This window comes from Paroedura picta, chromosome 17 (genome assembly GCF_049243985.1).
Source record: "Paroedura picta isolate Pp20150507F chromosome 17, Ppicta_v3.0, whole genome shotgun sequence".
Taxonomy (NCBI): Eukaryota; Metazoa; Chordata; class Lepidosauria; order Squamata; family Gekkonidae; genus Paroedura; species Paroedura picta.
This window is the reverse complement of record NC_135385.1, coordinates 6415362-6431427: the sequence shown is the minus strand read 5'-3', so window position 1 is coordinate 6431427 and position 16066 is coordinate 6415362. Positions and strand designations below refer to the sequence as shown.

The window sequence follows — 16066 nt, the reverse complement described above, 5'->3', positions numbered from 1 at the left end:
GCTAATTTGAAAAATCTGCTGGGAGGCCGACAACAGGCCCTTTCAACGGGTCAGCGAGTCCAGGGCGGGGGGAGGGAGCGGCGTCTGCCCACCAGCCCAGCCCAGCCCAGCCCTTGGGTGGCTTTCCCTCCGGGCAGGCGGCAACCAGCAGCCCCGTCTACCCTATGGCAGAGGGGAGGATAAGCGGCAGCTGCCGGCCGCAGCCGAGGGGTCACCCTCCGGTCGCCTAGAAGGGGCCTGCAGCTGAGGGGGGAGGGAGGAGCAACGCTTGCCCGGGACCCTCGCCAAGTCCGCCTGCCTCCCTCCCTCCCTCCGGCCTCCTCTGCGGCTGCCGCTAAGCCGTGGGCCTTCCTGGCCTCCCCCCAGGCCAGGCCAGGCCGGCAGGTCTCGGGAGCACTTGTGAGCAGCAGGACGAAGGGGCCACCCTTCCCTCGTCCCCCTCCTTTGAAATGGGGCAGAGGGCAGCTCACCCTCTGCCCCCTGGAGCTACAGACCTGCCTTTTCAGCCGAGGCGTCCCCTGAGCTTTGCTCTCCCAACTCTTCATTCCCCCCTCCCTGTCCGTGTGCTGAAATGCGTGTGCCTTGCTCTGGGGCACATCCTGGAGTGGGTCGTCAGTGGGTCCTGTCAGCTGGGAAGCAGAGGCATCAAAACACGGGAACGGAGCTGGAAGGTTTCCCAAGGGTCATCTAGTCCAACCCCCTGCACCATGCACAAAGTTCATAGCTCATTTTCTCCAGTGACCCCCTGCTGTGTGCCTAGAGGAAGGCAAAGCCCTGGGCATGGAAGGAAGGTGCAGGAGGGCTGGACACTGACCCTCCCCTTCCTGACCCCCCCCCCCAGGTCTGCCCAAACTCCCAATGAGTCGCAGCACGGCTGCTAGAGGACCACTTGGCCTAGACACCCCCCGGGGAGGAAGCCTCCTCATCTTAGCCAAAAACTAAAAGAGTTTCCACCCGTGGCCTCTAGTGGTTCCAGCATCCCAGGGCAACACCAGCAACCCCACCCCGTCCCCTCAGCCACGGCCCTTCCAGGGTTGGAAGATGGCTCCCCAGTTACTCCCTTACTTGGGAGGAAGGAGGGGAATGGTGGGTGGAGGGGGAGTTGGAGCTCCCCCCCACCCATCCGTGGGCATTTTCTCCCCTGTGCTCTGCTGTGCAGGTCCATCTGCTCCGTGGACCCAGGCGGGAAGGCCCTCTTTGCTCAGGGTGCCTGTTCCAGAGGAGGCGGCTGAGCTGGATCCCCAGAGAATCCCTCTTCAGCTCCTCTGCTGGAGCCACGTCTGCCCCCCCCAGCCCCCCACCACGGGAAAGGGGCAGAATCTCGTTCTGTGCAAGGTGGAGAGGCGGCTGCATCATCCCAGGCCCCCAACCCCTCCCCCCCCCCGCTAATCAAAGGCATGTGCTGCTCCTTTGGCCCATGTGCAGCTGCAGGCGGGGGGGGGCGGGGGGGGCAGCTCAGCCCCTGAGGCCTGCTGGGTGGAGGCAGCTGTGTAAACAGCACTCGGATCGGGCCCCAGGAGAGTCAGAGGGCTTCACCCCAGAGCCCTCCTCACCCTGCTTGCGTCTCTCTTGCCCCGGCGGCTACTTCAAGGCCCAGGGAGAGTCAAAGCGAGGCGGGAAATTGCAGCACTGAACATGGCTTTGGTCCCCCCCCCCCCAAAAAAAAATAAGAAAGTAAACGTGCTCCAATGATGTGTGAGGGACAGGACGGCTGTGTCCGGAGAGGCGCTGTCATTTCGTGTCCTTGTTTCAGAGGGTGGCTGCAGTAGGTCACTTAAGATTGGAAGCCAGGGGGGCACCTGTGAGACCAGGAAGAGTTTCTGGGTCTCGGAGGCCTTTGGGAGGGGTGCTGTGAAGGCTGTTGGTGAAAGATGCAAAGGTCTCCTGCATCTTATTACCAGCTTGATTCGAGCAGAGGGAAAATGCTTGGGGGGCAGGAACGTCACCTCTGTTGTGAGCCAGGAAACCTCTGTCCCTATTCAGCCCTGGAGGGGGAGGAATTCATAGTTCTGAACTTGCGAATCATCTGCGGTTCAACAAACTTGAGTTACGCCTGCCTAACTTGGTGGGGCTTCAATTGGTCCCTGGGCTCAGACCTTTTGTGTCCTGGAACTCCTGGGACAAAGTGGTCAGGCCAGCCCAGTCCGGGGCTGTGTGCACTCCATGCTGGTGCCAGGCACAGAGTCTGGCGTCTTCCAGCCCCTCCCTAGGTTGGCAGCATAGAAGGAAATGCCGTGAAAACGGTTACCAGCCATGTCCTGAACGTTATCTGCGGTGTTGTGAATAAGTAGGTCAACACTCTGAGCCTTGTAAGGTTTTTCTCTTGAAGTCTGTTTACATTCTTATTCCTGTTTGCAGATAACGTTTCCTATGTTGTTGGAGTTTCCTTACCTTGGCTTGCCTGCGTTGTTTGGTGGTGGTCCCTCCCGCCCGCACCCTCCCGCCGTCGCGCTCATCCCCAGTCTCCCTAGAAACCCGCCCGCCAGAGGCCTCGGCAGCAGCGAATGCGGTGTCCAAATAGACAGAAGCCAGTTTGTTCAGGGAGTTTGACAAACGGCTCCCAGCAGCAGCATCCTGCCTCCGAGACCCTTGGCTGTTTGCAAGGGGGGGGGGCTTAGCGATGGGATGAGCTTCTTGCAAGGCAGAGCGGGGTTGCCGGCCAACGCTGCGTGGGCACGAGGCTGCGGGAAAGTTTACTTAGGCAACGAAAAGCGGCAGCCTGCCTGGAGCAACGTGCCCCATCCCTCCCTCCCTCCCTCCCTCCCAGGGTGGAAGTGCCCCCTGCGGGTGGGGGTCCCTGCGGAAGGCCCTCTGTCGCGGCCACCCACCCACCCACCCACCTAGAGGTGCCCTTGGTCCCCCGGCTTGTGTGGTGGAAAGGGGGTTGTGTCAGGGAGGGCAGCTAGCCAGGCCCAGGGGAGCCGTGCCAGCAGGGGTCATCTCTGGCCGTGGGTTTCTGCTCCCCGGATGACCCAGCTCTTGCATGGGGAGGGACTGCCCTTGTGGGTAGCCAGTGGGAACGGCCTTCTGCAGGGCTGAGCTTCCCCAGCCAGGGCACTACCCAGCAGGGGAATCCACTGCAGTGGGGTGGAGGGAAGGAGGCTTTGGCAGGGTTGGGGGGAGGGGGGTCCAGAGCAGCCTCATTGTGCCGGCTTCTTTTGGGGTGCGTGGCACCCACAATGCACTGCAGCCCTGGCCCTGCCTCCCCGGATGGAGGGCATCCTTCAGAGGATCCCGTGCTGAGATCCTGCACCAATCCCTGGGGCCACCTCTGGTCTGACGTAGGAGGCTCATTGCCCCCTACCCCCGGCATGTCTGAGGCAGCAGTGAGACTCCTCACCGGGAAGCTTGACGGGCCATGAAACCTGCCTGCATCTCCCCCCCCCCCGCACCCCCGAGGTGAGGACCCCCCCTTCCACGAGTGCCGCGAAGAGCTCTCCCCTGGGCCCCCGCCACACGCACAGAGAGACTGTTCAGAGCCTCCATTTTTATTGTTTTGTACAAAAGCATTAACAGTCCGGCTTTAACAAAAAGAAGTACCTTGATCTGTGTTAGAAAGGGGGTCCCCAGAAGAAATGAGAACTTAATCTGGCAATTATATAAATACTCTCACGGGTCCTTAAAGCACTTTCCCCCCCCCCCACCGGAGCTCAGCCTGGGAGCTCCCTCCGGCCCCCTCTCGCTCTGCCCCCACAGCCCCCCCGCCCAAAGCCCGGTCCCCCATTCCTTCATTGCCTCTAGACGGCCTTGGCGGGGCCCAGCTGGGGGTTCTCCGCTGCAGGGCCACAGGCCTCTCTGGGGGTCTGCGGCCCCAGACCCCCAGGGCTACCCCCCTCCCCCAGGGGCCCTGAGGCCTTCCGCTGCCTCACGGTGCGCCTCGCTTGGGATGCCGCGCATCACGCGTCAGAAGGTCTCCGCTCATGCCAGGCCATCCTCCCAGGGCCGCTTCTGGAGCCAGCTCTCGAATTGCAGTGCCGTGCTGGAGCCTAAAAGTAGGAGGGCCTCTGGGCTCTGGGCGGGGAGGTGCTGGTGCGTTGCGGGTCCATGAGGGGCACTTCGTACTCCAAGGGGCTGGGGGACGCTGCTCTCCCTGGGAGCTTTGGGTCCCCGTTCTTCTCGAGGCAGGCCTTGACCCCCTCGAGCTCCAGCGGGCCAGAGCTGGTGCCCACGGTGCCCCGTGCCTTCCCCTGCCGCCTCCGGACGTAGCACAAGACGGCCGCTACCGCCAGCGCCACCAGCAGGGCCGCCGTGACCGCGGGCACCACCAAGAGCGTCAAGTTGGGGGGCCTGCCCTGAGCGACGGGGGCGTGCTGCTGGTGGGTCAGGGGCAGGGTGTGCGCCTCCAGGCAGAAGTCCTCCTCGCGGGGCCTGTCGCCCAGCGGCCCCACGCAGATGTGGTAGGAGGAGTTGGGCCTCAGCTCCCCCACGGTGTATTCGGCCAGCGTGGCCGGCAGGTTGAGGGTGACCGGGCGCTTGTCGGGGCCGGAGAGGTTGCTGTACGTGAGCCGGATCCCTTTCATCCGGCTCCGGGACCCAATGTAGTCCTGCAGGTCCACTTTCAGGGAGGTGCCGCCGACGTGCTTGATGGCGATTTCTTTGGGCCACGCGGGGGCCGGGGTGGCGGGTGGCAGGGTGGCCGCCGGGGCTTGGGCCTCACAGTACGAGCCCGAGAAGCCCGCGGGGCAGCTGCACGCCAGGCGGTGGTGACCCTCCAGATGGCAGGTGCCCCCGTTGAGGCAGGTGTAGGGTGGGCAGAGGTGTGCCTGGGGGCCAGGCTGGGCTGCCGGGGTGGTGTCTGGCGGCAGAGGGGAGCTCCCTGGCCTGGGCGTGGAGCTGGCCGTGCCGGGCTCCGGTGGGACGTGGCTGCTGCTCTGAGCGGGTGTGGTGAGCCGGGGGCTGTTGGCTTTCCAGGCGGTGGTGGTGGCTGCGGTGGTGGTCGGGCACCCGAAATCCACGTACTCCAGATGCTGGAGCAGCCGGCCGGCATTCTTGGGCGGGAAATGGCATCGGGTCTCCTCCGACCTCTGGAGCGCAGCCCTGCTGCTGCTCAGCCAGGCGACAAACCAGCTCATCTGGCAGACGCAGTTGAAGGGGTTCTCGGCGGCCGTCAGGGCCTTGAGCCGGGGAAAGGCGGTGAGGAAGTCCCGGGGGAGCAGGTTGAGGCTGAGGTTGCTGATGTCCAGCTCCTGGAGGTGGAGAAGCTCCTGGAAGTCCTCCGGCCGCAGCTGGGCGATGCGGGCGTTCCCGGCCAGACGCAGCTTGGTCAGGCCGCGCAGCCGCTTCAGAGCCGGCGGCACGGCGCTCAGCTGGTTGTCGGAGCAGTCCAGCTCGTGCAGGTTGGGGAGCTGCTGCAGCAAGTCCTCGTCCACGTGCTGCAGGTTGAGGCCGGCGATCCTCAGGGACTCGAGCCGGCCTACGTGGAAGGTGCCCGGCTCAAGGGTGGCGATCTGGTTGCGGCTGATGTCCAGGAGGAGGAGGGTGGGCAGGTGCAGCGGCGGCAGATCCTGCAGCCGGTTGTCCTGCAGCTTCAGCTCCAGCAGGCTCTGCAAGGAGTCGAAGGCCTGCGGGTGGATCAGCCGTATCTGGTTGTAGTGCAGGTAGAGGCGCTCCAGCCGGTGCAGTCCGTAGAAGCTCTCGTTGGTGACCTCTCGGAGCTGGTTGGAGGAGAGGTCGAGGTTGGAGAGGTCGGCCAGCGGCTGGAAGACATCCCGGGGCAGGCCGGAGATCTGGTTCTGGGAGAGGTCCAGGAGCTGCAGGGCCGGCAGCCCCGCAAAGCTGTCCTCACTCAGGGAGTGGATGCCGTTCTCGAAGACATACAGGTTGGCCGTGTCCGGGGGCAGCCCCCGAGGGACGGTGTGGCTCCTCCGGGAGATGCAGAAGACCGTCCGGGGCTGGCTGCACTGGCATTGGGCCGGACAGCCCTGGGCCACGATCCCCGCCGGGAAGAGCAGGAGTGTCCAGAGCACGGGCAGCCTCATGGCGCTGACCCTGCAGGGGGAAAGGACAGGGCTGAGAGAGGGGGGGGGCTTCTGCTGGGGGTCCCCCAGGGCCTGTCCCTGGTCAAGCTGGCAGCCCGGCCTCTGCGGCAGAGCAGAGGAGAGGAGAGGAGAGGAGAGCCTGCACACCCGGGCAGCCCAGCGCCCACCCCACGGCTCCCTCCCCTCTCCCCCTCCTTGGCCAGCGGAGAGGCCAGGAATTTGGGCCTGCCTGGCCGCGTGAAGCAGGCAGGGCTGTAACCTGGCACTGGCCGGCTGTGCTGTGGACTTTGGCTGGGAGGGAAGGAGGGAACCAGATCCTGGGGCCGTGGGCCAGGAGCCACGTGACTTCCCTGCCGGCTGGGCACTTCTCCCACCGCTCTGCCCGGGAGTCCCTGAAAGGCCAAGGCCGGCCAGACCAGGAGTCAGTCAGTGCAGAGCGAGGTCCTTGCAGTGGGGCTGAGACCCACAGGAAAGGCCAGCTGGAGGCCCCCTCCTCCCCCCTCTGCATAATCCCCCTCAAATCTGTTCCTGGCTCCTATGTCAACACGAGGGGTGGGGCCAGGGAGGGCCTGGTTCCTGGAGGGCACTGGACTCCCTTTGGGCAGCCAGCCAAGGTGGACACAGTTTCAAGGGCGGGGGGGGGGGTCGGTCACGTCTGCCTGCCCCTTCCCCTGCCCCTTCCCCTGCCTCTGCTGGATCCCCCACCCACCCACCCATGATGTGATAGCAGAAACAATCTGGCCTCCTCGGAGCAGGAGGCAAGCCAAGGAGGGGGGGGGGCTGCCTTCCCTCCCTCCCTCCCTCCCTGGAAACCTGGTCTGAGTCCAGGGCTGCTCCAGAGCAGAAAGGGGGCAGGAGGCTTCTCTGCCCTGGCTGGTTGTGGGGGGAGGACTGTGAAAGGACTCCTGGCTCCAGCAGGACATTGAGAAGCTCCCAGCTGAAGATCTGCCTCTGCCGTGGGGAGGCAGCCCTGCAGCCAGTGGGTCAGTCTGTCAAGCCTTCTGCCAGACCCACAGACACTTTGGGGGCCTCAGTTCAAAGCTTCTTGGCTGATGCCAACAAGGGGGGTCGGGTCCCCTGGGAGTCCAGCCTCCTCCTCCAGGATCCCCTGACGAAGTACCAGAGGGAAGCTCCATGCAGCGTGCAGAGGATGCTGCTGGCTGGCTCCTGGGGAAGGGGGCGACAGGCTCCCTCCCTCCGGGCACTCTGGCCTGCCCAGTCCTGAGTCAGGGCCCTCTCCTTCCCGGTTGCTTTGAAGCAGCAGCAGGGAGGGGGGGGGCAGAGGGGGGAGCATGCAGCAGCCGGTGCCGGGATCTCTGCCCCAGATTACCGCCGACCTTTGGCTGCCCCCCAAGCCCCCAAATACTTATATTCTGAGAGAAGCGGAGGCAGCAGAGCCATCTGGAGCAGCCCTGCGTCAGTCAGCGGGGAGGGGCCCCCGGGGCTCCCTCAGCCCCAAACGCCTGGGCCTCCCTGAAAGGAGTTGCCAAAAGGCCGCCCAGAGGGGCCCTTCTGCCCCAGACCCACTCCGGCCCCTGTTCTTGGACACTCACGCCCCAGAAAGGTGGGCTGTGCCTCAGCCGAAAGGGCCCCCCTCGCTTTTGGGGGCGCTCGGAAGAGGGGGCAGCCCCCTCTCCACCAAAGCATCAGACGGGCCATCTGGGCCTGCCCTTTTCCCTCCCTGGAAGCGCTGCAGCGGCTCGCCCCAGATGCCTTCCACCCACGGAAAATCTCCCCCAGAAATCCACACGGATTTCGGTTTCCTGAAGTTGGCGGAGTCGGGTGTCCCAGTTTGGAGGTCCGGGGTGTGAATGGGGGCTCACAGCACACCTCGGATGGAAGGTTTCCTCTCTGCTCCCCTCTGTGCAGGAGACAACATGCGGAGGGAGAGCCAGGCTCAACTCCTGCCAAGCACAACGGCGTCCTTTGCCCCCCCCCTGGGGTCTCCTGGCTGCCCCCCTGCCCCCTGCCCCCTGGAGCATGGGCCCCCGTGTGCAGAGGCCTCCCAAGGCTGGCAGGTTTCTGTGGGGCCCATGCCCCACTCGTTCTGGCCTTCTCAGCCCGAGTATTACTGCCAAGTGGGGCTCTGCCTGTGCTTGGGGGGGCGGGGGGAGGAGAGCGGAACTTGTGGCTGGGCCTAGAGGGGAGGGGGCTGCAGGGGGGGATCCAAGGAGGCGGATTTAGGGGCCGTTTGCTTCTGGCTTGTCCATCAGCTCTCTGAATAAGCAAGAGAATTAATATTGGCTGAGGAGGGGGCTGGGGGGGCCCAGAGCTGGCATTACACAGACAGGTAATAAGCTCTGGAATGTGCAGCTGGAGGAGGAGGAGTCAGGCGGCTGCAGGGGGGGAGAACGTGGGGGGGAGGTCAGCTGCCTCCCTGCCAGGGGAGGGAGGGGAGGGGAGGAATAGCCGGAGTGGCCAGAGGAAGCTTTTCCACCCTTTCCTCGCTGAATTGGGGAAAGTGGGTGGGTGGGTGTGCAGGGCTGCCCCAAAGGGCTGGGGGTTCACCTGGGGGCTGCAGGTGAGAGAAGACCTGGAGGGCAGCCAGCCAGGTCTATCAGCCAACATGGCTGGGGGCGAACTCCAAATGGCTGGGATGTTGTCCAGGCCCCATATCTTGCTGTGCCTTAGAACGGACCCGGTCAGCTCTCCCGTCCGGTCGCTAGGGAGAGTAGCTTCTGGCCAGAGACTCCCCCTGAGACCTGCACGAGGGGCCTCCGCCTCCCCCACACACACGGTGGACAGGGGTGGCAGTGGTTGTGGGGCCTTCCCACCCACCCCCCCATCCTGCTTGTCTTCCATGGGGCTGCCCCCTTTGCTTCACCTCTCGGTGGGGCTCAGGGCTACCCCGGAGCATTGTGGGTAATGGGAGCCAGCTGTGGGGGGGGGGGCTGCTGACAGGTTGGCGTGGATGTTGAAGGGGGGGCTGGGTCTTTCTTTGCCAGGGGATCCAGTTTCTTGCTGACATCCGGCTTTAGAGGAGGAGTGGGTCCTCCCGCCCTCCCTCCCTCCCGCATGGGGGGGGCAGCACTGCCCCTCAGAAGGCTGCCTTTGAAGAAAGGAGTTGCCAAAAAACACGTGTGCGCACACACACCCCGTCCCGCACCGCAGGAGTCGTTTTGGCTGCTGGGGCCTCTGTTCGGAAAAGCGCTCAGGCTTGTGGGTCTGCCAGGAACGGTGTGGGGCTTTTGCCCCAAGCTCAGCGTGGAGGAAGCACTCTGGGTGCGTGCAGAGAGTTGTTCTCTCTTTCCCGAGCCAGCCTGCCACGTAGCTTGTAGCCTGGTGCTGCAGCCCCTTCCTGTGATTTCGTGGCTTCCTTCGTCTCTGGCCACCCACCTCTCTGGCCAAACGTGCAGGAATGAACGACCGGAGCAAAACGGGATCCACGCAAAAGTCGCCCCGCCAACCTGGTGGGCCAGTCCTCCCCCCCCAGGTGAAGCAGAGGCCCCTCCATTAAAAGAAAGGCCCTTCTGAACTTCTGCACGGGGGGGGGGGGGGACTGCCACGGAGAGCCTGAGGGCTTCACGGCCCCCCGGTAGAGCAAACCACCTAGCCCACGTATAACCACTGGCAGAGGTGCTGCAGGGAGGTGAACCTTCAGTCTGCCTGTTTCTGTGCCGGGGGGGGGGGGGGCTCTTTGGCGGGAGCGGTCACGTCTCCTCCCCAGAAGCGTGGAAGAAATCCGGGTCCCTTTGTCAGGACCATCCAAAACGGCACAAAGGAGCGTGCAAATTCCTGAGCTCAGCAGAACCTTTTATTGTTCTGGGTGCTAGAAAGCTGTGAAAGGGCCTCTGGCCCAGCCAGGCAAAAGAAGGGTTCTGTTGAGCTGAGAACCTTGCACGACGGCTACTGCTGCCCGCCTGGTTGGTCTTCCTGAAAGGTGCTTCTTCCACAGGGTTAATTCTTGGTTTTGTGATGTCTGGGGAGACGAGGGCCGCTCGGCCTTCTCTCCCGCCAGGAGGCCCAGACTGTCGGCCGGGGCTGGGTTTGCAGCCTGTGGGGCATGCTGCGTCAGAAAAGCGCCCCTCTCCCAGCCCCCTGCTGCAGCTGCAGGGCTCGGATCCTGCAGGCAGGCCGCACCAGGGCCTCTGCAGACAGCATCTGCTCTGAACATGTGGCAGCCGAACCAGAGGCGTCTCCTGACACCACCGCCCCCCCCCCTAGTAAAAAAGAAACCTCAGGCAGGGGACTGGCTCTGTGACTGGCAGCACATCAGAGGCCCTGCCCCCCCCCCCCCAGCAGTCTTCTCTTAAAAGCAGCTGCCTCCTAAAACAGCCAGACTGGGGCGCAGGCACGGTGCGGGGGGGGGGGGGGGGGCAACGACGAGGACACCGCACTGAGGGTGCTAGTGGCCAAGTGGCATTAGAAACACCTGGGCTCTCTGCAGCTGTGGAGAGGGGGCTTGACTCCACATGTGCTGGGGGGGGAAGAAAAGTGATTCCTACCCCCCCTCCCTTTTCACTTTCACTCTCCTCTGCGGTGAAATGTGCTCTGGATCCTGCCCCTTGTTAAACTGACTCTCTGCCGTCAGCGCAGGCTGGAATTCGGGCCCTCCCCTCCCTCGGCCTCGAGCTCTTTGGAGGAGGGGAAGGGGGATAAAGACTTCCTCTCTGCAGAGATCGTCAGTGAGCCTCCTCAAAGGAAGTTGCCCCCGAAATACACTGACTAGAGCCAGGGTTGAGTCCAGGGGCATCTCTCACACCAACCGGGCTTTATTCAAGGTAGAAGCTGGAATACGGCTGCCCACAAAAGCTTCTACCTGGAATGAAACTTGGCTGGTCCGGAAGGTGGCCCTGGACTCCGACTCCCTCCTGCCCCTTCAGAGCAGCAGGGCGACCCGCCTGTAGCGACCGGCATCGCTCTGCTGGCAGCTGACAGACGCCTCCCACAATCCTGTGCTGGCCAAAGGTCCCTGAAGTTGGTGCAGCAGAAACTCTTTTGGAGTCTGGGCTTATGGTGGGCACCACCCCACAACTTCTCTCCGGCAAAGGGCGCTCTGACAGCTCACGAACACACACACACACACACACACACACACCCAAGGGAATCTGGCCGGTCCTTAAGGTGCTTCTGGGCTCCGCTGCAGAATCGCAGGGCTCCCCGCCAAACTGTCCCTAGAACTTGGGGCTGCTGGAACTTGCAGGGGAAGAGGGCGAGGGTCCCCAGGAGCCAAGCCCCACATGGAGCCCCTGTGGAGCCCCCTGGTCTGGGGGGCTGCTTTCTAGGAGCCCCCACCCCTCTGGGCTCCCTTTCCAGGCGTGCCGGCGGAGAGGCCAGGCCACAGGGACACTGGTGCAGCTCTGACCCCGAGCTTCCTGCTCAGCTCGTGTTTCCCAGGCCGGCACATCCGAGAGGTCACAGCTCTGCCCCCTCTTCCAGTCCCGTGCCGGGTCAGGAGAGGCCAAAAGCCCCTCTGTGGGGCGACTCGGAGGGCCAGCCGGAGAAGGTGGAGGCGACCCGAACCAGCCTGGTTTGGGGCGAACCGCCTGTCCTGCTCCGCTCATGAACACTGGAGGACCCGCTCCGCAGCAGCCCTCTGGAGCCGCGCAGGGAGGAGGGTCTGTGGCCGGCGTGAAGATGAGCACCGCAGTTCTCTGGCCGGGAGTTCAGTGGCTCCGAGAGGGAAGGCGGACGGCCTGGCTGTGCTGCCTGGTTCCTGAGCATGGCGATCCAGCCCGGGGGAACTGCCACGCTCTGGACGGTCGTTCCTGGGAGGACACGGCAGTTCCCGGGCGGCCACCAGCGGGACGGAGTCCCCAGCCAGCGCCAGCCTCACCCGCCGGAATGCCGCTTGGCATCTGCACGGTCCGGTCGTGCGTCTCCGTCTCCCGCAGAGCGCTCTGGCCCCACAGCTCCTGGCGGCCCTCCGCTCAGTTCCCCTACAGCGGCAGCCTCAGCCGGGGCAGGAGTGGGGCAGGCAGGGCAGAGAGGGAGCCGGATTCGGAACAGCCCCCTCCCACCTGGGCCCTTCCGGCAGGGCTGGCTCCCTCGCTGCCCCACTGATCTCGGTGCAGCTGCTCCAGAGAGGGCCCCACGGATCCCTCTCTGGTCCCGCTGCCGCAGCGTAGGTACAGGCTGCGCGGAAAAGGACACGTCCCGGTTGGCTGGTGGTCCCCCCACGCTCTGAACGTACCTTCCCTGCCCCACGTCCTCTGCCCCAAGACTGTGTTTCCGTCTCTGAGTCCTCCTGGCTTGGCAGAAGGTTTGCCCAGCACCCCGGGGCTCTTGCAGTGGTCCAGACCCCACGGCAGCAGCCACTGACTTCCCCTCCCTTGCAGCCCCTGCCGGGCACGGGAGGTGAGCCGTGGGGCACTCACTCGGGCCGCCTGGGGTGGGGCCCCTGACCGCAGCCGCAGGAGCAGAGCGCTATCCTTAGCACGCAGGCAGGCCGAACCCCTCATTAGGCCGGGAGGAGCTGGCCAGGAGGCCCGCCCGCCCGCCCGCCCGCGGCCAGGACGTCAAAGGGTTGAGCTGTGGCCACGGCAGCCGGCCCCACTAAGCCACCTTCTACATTGCTTCTTCTGAGGCTGATTCTCGGGCGTGGGGGGAGAGCCGCAGACTCCCCTCTGAACGGGAAACCAGCCCCAGAGAAGAGCCCCGAAGCCGCCAGAGGCAGGGACCTGTGCCAGCCCCCTGCCTGGCTTCTGTGGGCACCCCTGTCCCCTCACAGCAGAGGGGAAGAACTGGTTTCCCCTGCCCCCTTTTCACTCCCCAACGGAGTCTCTCTTCCCTGGGGGCCAGCCGGGCGCGTGAAGCCCCTTTCCTGCCCGTTTACCTTTCCGGCTCTTTTTCCTCGCCAGCCTGGCCGAGGCAGGGCGGACAAGGGCCGCTATTGTGTGGGAGGGGAGCTGGCCCCGCGCCCTGACTCCGGCTCCCTGGAGGTAGGAGACGGCTTGCCAGCGGCAACCAGAAAGAGGGCGACTGGGGGCTCAACTGCCCCTGCACATCTCCCCCTCGGAGGAGGAAGGCGAGGGCGGGGTTCCTTTGCCAGGCAACGTGGGAGGCCACGAGCGCTTCCCCATCGGGCCCCTCTCCTCCCTCGGCCGGCCATTGAGCGTTGCCCAGCAGGGGCAGCCCTGGGGAGAGACACACACACACCCCCAGGAGAGGGATGGATGGGCTTCCTCGAGGAAGCCAGGCCCAGCTGAGCACTGGGAGTGCGCCCACAAGGGAGAAGGGCCCAGCCTGCCCACAGGCTCTCCCAGGGCTTGCTCCAGGGGAACGGCCGCCTCCCTTGCTCACGAGGAGGCCTTTCCATCCCAGTGACTGCCTCGTGGCAGCCCAGGCCCCGTCTCTTCTTGGGTCTCCCCGCCTGCCCCTGCCTCCGGCCCTGTCTTGGCCATGGGTCTGCCCTCCTTCCAGAACCTTCCCCGGCGGCAGCGGCAGCGTCTGGCCGCCCACTTGGGCCGGAGCGTTCCCGTCCACCAGGTGCCGGGGAGGAGGCAGAGCAGGACGGCCGGCTTCCAAGAAGCAACTCCTTCCAGCAGCCGAGCCAGCTGCGTGGGAGGAGGACGGCCCTCGCACCTCCACACTCTCCTGCCCCATCAGCCGACACAAACACACACACACACACGCACGGAGCCCGTCTAATGAGGATTCCAAAGCCATGACGGCACGCAGCCGCCTTTCTGGTTTGGCTGCACGTTGGCAGGCCTCCTGCTGGACAGGGGCGGGGGAGGCCGCCCAGGTGAGAAGCAGCTTGAGCTGGCCCCGCCCACCCGCCCGGAGTCTTCCTCAGGCCTGTGGTCTGGAGAAGGGTGGAAGGATTCCTGCTGGATGTGACCAGTGGCCTTTGCCAGGCGCAAGATTTCATCCGTGGGTGCCGCACGGATGAACTCTCCCCCACCCTTGATATGTGCCATGAAGCTTGAAGGAGCCTCCATGTTCAGTTGCAGTGTATCTCCAGACACTGCTTCCCAGGGCTTCCTGGAAACGGCAGGCTGGCCTCTGTGGGAAACAGGATGTGGGAATGTGGAATGTGCATAAAGTCCCCTCGGTCTGTCAAGGTCCGGTCGCGCCTGCTCAGGCTGGCTGCTGCCCCCCCCCCTCCTGCCTGGCCCTTCCAGCTGGAGATGCTGCAGGCAGGAACCCGAGCCACGGATCTGGACCTGACCTGGCAGGGCTCCTCCTTCAGAGGTCTCTCGACACACCAGTGGGTGAAGGGAGCGGCCAGGTTGGTTTAAGCGCAGCAAAGAGATTGGGAGGCCTCAGGAGAAAGCCGGCCCCTGCTGACCTTCCCCCTGAGCGGCAGACCGGGACGGTGGGGGGGGGGGGAGCTACACTTCCGGCTCCCGTCTGCCCTCCTGCACTGGCTGCTTCTAGGCCTCACCTGAGCGGCAGGGATGTAGCTCTCTAAACCGTGGCGATCCTGGTCTCCTCCCCGGACACGGCGGCCGTCCCTGCCGGTCGGCTGCAGAGGGCTGGGGGCAGAAGGCCCCCCTTGCAGGGTCTGGGGCCTTTTCCACAGGGCTGCCGGGCCAGGATGGTTCTGCCTGGCATTTCCTCCTGTGGTCGGGGCAGCAAGTTATTTGGCACCTGTTGTGTTCTGTTCAAGGCGTGTGTTTCACTGGGTTTCAGTTTTGATGGGCCAGAGATGGCTTAGCAGCGGGGAAGGGGCTTGGCAAAGGTCTGTCTCCCCTATCAGAGGGGGCAGCCGGACCCAAGCCCCCCCCCCCCCGCCCTCGGGGTTGCCAGGCACTCGCCATCCGGAGCCGTCTCGATCTGCGCTTCCCTGCGCCCCCCACCTCCACCCCCACGCCGGGAAGCCCCCGGGCGCCGGCATCGCGGCACAGAGCCCGCAGGCAGGAGGGGGCAGGCACCTCTCCCCGGTCCAGAGGGCGCCCGGTGTCCAGGGGACCCTGATGCCCCCCGGACGGGCGCCTTGGCCAGGAGGGATCGGGGGCATCCGGCGCGCGCCGAAGCCCCCTTCCCCCGCCTCGCCCTCCAAGCCGCCGTCCCCGGGGCGCCCTTCCGCCTCCCAGAGGCCAGGGTCCGTCGGGCGGAAGGGAAGCCCCCAGGGGCGCCCCGCCCCCGCCCTCCCCGCCGGCCCAGGGCCCTATGCACGGGCTCAGGGGCTCAGGAGCGCCTCCTCCCCGGCAGCCGCCCCGCACTGAGCCCTCTTCCCCCCGCGGGCTCCGGAGCGACGCCGCCACGCTTACCTGGCCGGCCGAGGAGGCGCCGCGTCGGGCGGGGCTGGGTCTCTAGCGCGCCGCTCGCCAGGCGCCCCTCCGCCGCCGCCGCCACCACCGCCGCCGCCACTGCATCCCCCCGGCAGAGGCCACGCCGCCCGTCCTTGCGCGGCTGCCACGGGCCGACCCGCCTCTGCGCTGCCGCTCCTGCTGCTGCCGCCTCTGCCTGCGCGCCGCCCGGCCGCCCCGGCCCCCGACGGGCGGGGCGAGGGGGCGGGGCGGGGCTTGGCCCAGGCCTGAGCCGGCGGGGCCCTCCCTCCCCCCCCCCCCAGTCCCGGTCTCCGGGCGCAGGGCCAAGTCGGGTGCTCGGTGAAGCCGGGACGAGGCACTGCCTCCCGGATACCAGAAGGTGACCTCCCTCCCTGCACCGGGAACACGGCCAGGTGCTCCGATCCCGCCCCCTCCCTGGACGCTCCTGGCCTCGGTGCCCCAAGCCCCAGGTCTCTGCCCCGAAGAGGGCAGCCCCCTCCCTCCCTCTTTTGCAGGGGGCGTGGCTGATGGGCAGGTCTTCCTTGGAGGGGGGGCACAAGGAGGGGAGGACCATCCCTGGAGCCTCCATATGCAGGAGTAGTCACCCCCTGGATCCAGTGGGGAGAAGGGGAAGGCTTCGCTCACTCAGCCCGGGGGCTTCCTGCTTGGCCAGCGTGCTCACAGGCACGCTCACAGGCACCCCTCCGTGAGGGGCAGCCCCTGGCTTCGCGGGCCCTCTTGGCTGCCTTGCTCAGCTGAGGGAGAGGCCGGTCCGGCTGAGGCCTCCCTGGGTGCCGGGGGAGTCTGGCTTTGGGGGCAGCTCTCTTTTCTTGCCTTGGGGAGACCACGTTCCTGGGTGTGGCACGCCAGAGTGTCCTCCGCTGGCTGGGCTTGCTGCCTTTCCTTCCCGCTGCTGGCTGAGAACGGCCC

General features: G+C 65.6%; 2 protein-coding genes across 6 annotated transcripts in view; one reads left to right on the top strand and one right to left on the bottom strand.

Moving 5' to 3' along the window:
• Positions 1-16066, top strand: part of LOC143827315 (mitochondrial import inner membrane translocase subunit TIM16-like) — a 42219-nt gene that overhangs the window by 16165 nt on the left and 9988 nt on the right. The window lies entirely within an intron of this gene.
• Positions 3473-15393, bottom strand: VASN (vasorin). Of its 3 annotated transcripts, none has more exons than XM_077316779.1 (2): positions 15137-15393; positions 3473-5988 (listed from the first exon to the last, which is right to left on the bottom strand). In XM_077316779.1, exon 2 carries the CDS (start codon positions 5976-5978, stop codon positions 3987-3989), a length of 1992 nt encoding a protein of 663 aa, XP_077172894.1. In that variant the 5' UTR covers positions 5979-5988; positions 15137-15393; the 3' UTR covers positions 3473-3986. The 3 variants fall into 3 exon arrangements, with proteins under 3 accessions (XP_077172894.1, XP_077172893.1, XP_077172896.1); XM_077316778.1 differs by lacking the exon at positions 15137-15393 and adding an exon at positions 12754-14682; XM_077316781.1 differs by lacking the exon at positions 15137-15393 and adding an exon at positions 12112-12706.